The sequence below is a fragment of the Bison bison genome, unplaced genomic scaffold, assembly GCF_000754665.1.
Source record: "Bison bison bison isolate TAMUID 2011002044 unplaced genomic scaffold, Bison_UMD1.0 scf7180017864217, whole genome shotgun sequence".
In the NCBI taxonomy this organism is placed as follows: Eukaryota; Metazoa; Chordata; class Mammalia; order Artiodactyla; family Bovidae; genus Bison; species Bison bison.
In genome coordinates, this window is record NW_011494789.1 from 3889622 (window position 1) to 3893754 (window position 4133).

Genomic DNA, 4133 nt, shown 5'->3' on the forward strand with positions numbered 1-4133 from the left:
CTGGGCCAGGAGGCTGGGGCTGGGGACGGGCCGGACCCCCTCCCCCTGGCACGGAAGGCAGGTCCCCCACCCCAAATGCTGGCCTCAGGTTTTCTCAGGGCCGTGGAGAAGTGGGATGGGCAGACCCTGCTCTCACGGGCTGGGGTCGTGGCAACACTCCCGGGCTGTGGGGAGCTGGGGTCTGCCCTGGGCAGTGACACACACACATGAAGGGTTAACCCTGCGCAGGTTCCCGAAGGTTCCGCTGTCAGCCTGGAGCTGCTCCCTCACCTCCCGCTTCCTCCAAGCTGATACTTCCCACCCCTTCCTCCAGGAGATACAGGCCCCTTACAGATGCGGGGGCTGGGGGGTCTAGCTCTGTCCAGATGGTTGCGATTGAGCTGGGATCAAGGTGGACTCAGGAATCGGGCATGGAAAGGCTGTCCCAGCACAGGCCAGCAGGATCCATGTGGAGAAACATTTTAGAGCTAGAGCCGGAGCTGTCAGCTGGGAAATGTCATCCAGGTGTGCACCTTGCCGGAGAGTGAGCAGGCAGGAAGTGGTCTGCTTCTTTCCCATTCAGCGCTGCAGATGGATAAGGAGAGACCATGCTGGAGAAGGCACTTGTCCTGGCTTTGTATGGAGCACAATGCATGGTGGCAACAGCCCCTTTCCCCGCTGGGGAAGCAGTGGGAGGCAGTATCACCCCCGCCTGGCAGGCGGCCTCCCAGAACATCCCCTGGGCCCCCACTGATAGTACCTCTCTGCCTTCTTCCACGAAGGAGGCCTCTCAACCCTAGAGCAGGGAGGAATGCTGGATGGGGCAATGGCTTCTCCAAGGGCCCTGAGCACCCAGGGGGAGTGCCAGGGGAGATGGGTGTGAGCTCAGGAGTTCTTGGTTAGCAGTGTAAAGAGGTGTAAAAGAAATGCTTCCAGGGGCCCAGCAGGAGCTACAGAGAAGAGTCTTAGTGTCCCCACAATGGTCCATAGACCAGCTGCTGTGTGTGCACATACGTGTGTGGGAGCGTGCACACATCTATGTGTGTGCATGTGCTAGGCATGGGCTGTGCAGAGGACTGGGGAGAAATCTGGTCACCCTGGCTAACAGAACCAAGCCCCTGACATTTTGGAAAAGGGACAAGCTCCCATCCTAAAGGCAGGGCAGGGGTCTGTCACTAACCAGCTATGTGGCCCCATGCACCTCCTCCCTAGATCATGGAGATCATATAGCACCAGCTTGAAGCTTCCTTCCAGCTCCCAGGGTCACCATTCCAGACCTGAACTGTGTCCCCAAGTGTCCCTTGAGCCTGGGCAGCTACCAGTCCTCTGCTTCAGGGCAGATGAGGACCCAAGAGGTCATGATGACTGGCTTACACACTGGCCTGGGAAGGTCACGGCCAAGTGCCCCCTTCCCCCACCCCCCCTACTTCACAGGGCAAATGACCTGCTCCCACCACACTCACCTCCGCACCCCTCCCCCGGATGGACCTGCGGTGGTGTCACCCAAAGCAAATTGACACTATTTTTCCCTTGGTAACCGCAAAGGGGGAGAATCACCCGTCTCCTAATTTTAACCAGTACGTGAGGGACCAGGGCGCCATGACTGACCAGCTGAGCCGGCGGCAGATCCGTGAGTACCAGCTCTACAGCCGGACCAGCGGCAAGCATGTGCAGGTTACCGGGCGTCGCATCTCCGCCACCGCCGAGGACGGCAACAAGTTCGGTGAGACCCAGCCCTCCTGGGAGGCCACCCACACCCCTGTCTAGCCTCGCCTGCTCCAAGGGCCTCCCCATGCCCCTCACCCCCACCCAAATTCAGAAGTCAGGCCCCCTGCTGCACCCCTGGGCTGGCAGCCCCAATGGACGGAGGTTTCTCCCCCTCCCCACAGCCAAGCTCATAGTGGAGACAGACACGTTCGGAAGCCGGGTGCGCATCAAGGGGGCTGAGAGTGAGAAATACATCTGTATGAATAAGAGGGGCAAGCTCATCGGAAAGGTGAGGCCTGGGGGACAGGGAGTAACAGATGAGTCCGTCTTCCTGGGGTGAGGGCAGGCCGGGTCCCGCAGCATCCCACCACCCTCTGCTGGGCCCCACCCAGGACTGTGACTTCTGCTCTCACCCCACCATTCAGCCTCTCTCTGATCCCTTTAGTCCCTGTGGGTCTAGAAGCCCTCTGAGAACACTGGCTGATCCATAAGGATCCTTGGCTCTGGTTTATGAGGTAATTTCTCAGTATAGTGAGGAAGAATTTTAGCACCTACATCACGTGCCAGCCCTCGTGTTGAGGGCTAAGGGCTGATCAGTGTTGAGAAGGCCAGAAGTTCCCATCTTAACCCTCGCCCAAGGTAAGTGCAGTCCACAGGCTCCAAGTGGCAAAATTCATACTAACCACCTACTAGTGTAACCGCTAGTCACTCTCCCTGTAATGGTGGGTCCAGAGTTGTGCAGGGAGAATTCCATTTCCTTTTGCATCAGCCCATCCTGCATTTTGATTCTGGCTGTTCTCAAATATTTGCTTATTTTTGTCAAGTCTCAGTCTTCTCATCTGTAAAATGGGCATAGTGTCAAGATTATCTACAGAGCCAGATGGGTGGATGCCTGGTTCTTTACATGGTGTTCTACACACGTTTACCCCTTCTTTCCATCACACTGTTGCCTACCCTCCCTCCACCCACCAACACCATTCACCCAGATCGAGGACTGTTCTGCTTTAGGAGTGCCCACTGAGTATGCACTGAACTGCATAGTTACCTTGATCATTACACCCAGCTGGATAAACCAAGGCTCAGTCTGGCTACATACCTTGCTCAAGGTGTACAACTTAAAGGACAAGGTTGTATTTAAGTTCAGATCCGACATCAGCAAAGTTTGTTCCTCCCTCCACCTCTGCCTCTCCATCAAGGGTGCCCACCTCACCAGGCAGACATTCTTGGGCTCCCAGTCTCTGTGGTTCTCTCCTTGGTCCTATAACACAGGCCCATAAGGCAGACGCCAGCCAGGGTGGGCAGACAAACTCCCCTTCTCTCCTTCCTACCCCCGGCAGCCCAGCGGGAAGAGCAAAGACTGCGTGTTCACCGAGATCGTGCTGGAGAACAATTACACGGCCTTCCAGAATGCCCGGCACGAGGGCTGGTTCATGGCCTTCACACGGCAGGGTCGGCCCCGTCAGGCCTCCCGCAGCCGCCAGAACCAACGAGAAGCTCACTTCATCAAGCGCCTCTACCAGGGCCAGCTGCCTTTCCCCAACCACGCCGAGAGGCAGAAGCAGTTTGAGTTCGTGGGCTCGGCCCCTACCCGCCGGACCAAGCGCACGCGGAGGCCACAGCCCCTGACGTAGTGGGGACTGGGGCTACCGCCCCTCACTCTCGGGCTTTCCCATTCCCCTCCCTTCCTAATCCAAAGACTGGGCTGGGGGTGGGGGCCGGGGAGCCAGAGCCCCCAAGGGGGATGCTGAGGACCACCGAGCATCACAGCCACCCTCCCACCCCACCCCCGCTGGAAAGGGGCAGGACTGCCACTAACTAGGGCGGCTCCCCGAGGCCCACGCTGGAGTCTCCCCTGAGGGTGGGGCGGGCCCCCGGGAAGGAAGGTAGAAAAGTCAGGCTCCCTGAACCGAATGGGAAAGTCAGCGGATTCAAGGCTCCTCAAATTCTCCTCCCCGCGTCTCCCTCAGTCTGCCCCCAGCCTCCGAATTCCTCCTGGCCAGACGGTAGGAAGAAAAAAAAAGAGGGAGAAAAAAAAAAAAAAGAGGGCTGGCCATTCTTCACATTCCACTACCCAGGCCTGCACCCCCATCCCTCAACTCTCAGCCCCGGAATAAAACCATTTTCTTGCAAACAGGTTATCTGAAGGGGCGCGGGGGAACGGCAAAACTGAACTGGGGACAAACTGGGACAAACTTCTCTCCGAGAGGAGAGGAGGCGAGCGCACAGGCCCGGGCGTGGTGCGACAGGTGGAGGCCGGCTGGGCCCCACACGTCCCCGCAGGGGCAGGGGACACGGACAGGGGCAGCCAAGAGGGAGGGATGGCCTGCAGGCCCCGCACCTCCACCCCGCGGGAGGCTGGCGGCCCACGGCGCGCCCCTCCTCCGCGGGCTCGAGTTTCCTGGCTGGCACCGCGCGTCCTGTGCGACCTGCTGGGGCGCAGAAACCCC

The 4133-nt window shown here is 59.0% G+C and overlaps 1 protein-coding gene across 1 annotated transcript in view; it reads left to right on the plus strand.

Annotated features, from left to right (window-relative positions):
- The window catches only part of FGF17 (fibroblast growth factor 17), a 5181-nt gene extending 1864 nt beyond the window's left edge, over window positions 1-3317 (plus strand). Inside the window, exons 3-5 of the mRNA XM_010845448.1 lie at window positions 1523-1702; window positions 1869-1975; window positions 3024-3317. Coding sequence (XP_010843750.1) covers window positions 1523-1702; window positions 1869-1975; window positions 3024-3317 — 581 coding nt within the window. The remainder of the gene's footprint in view (window positions 1-1522; window positions 1703-1868; window positions 1976-3023) is intronic.
- The last annotated feature ends 816 nt before the right edge of the window (window positions 3318-4133 follow it).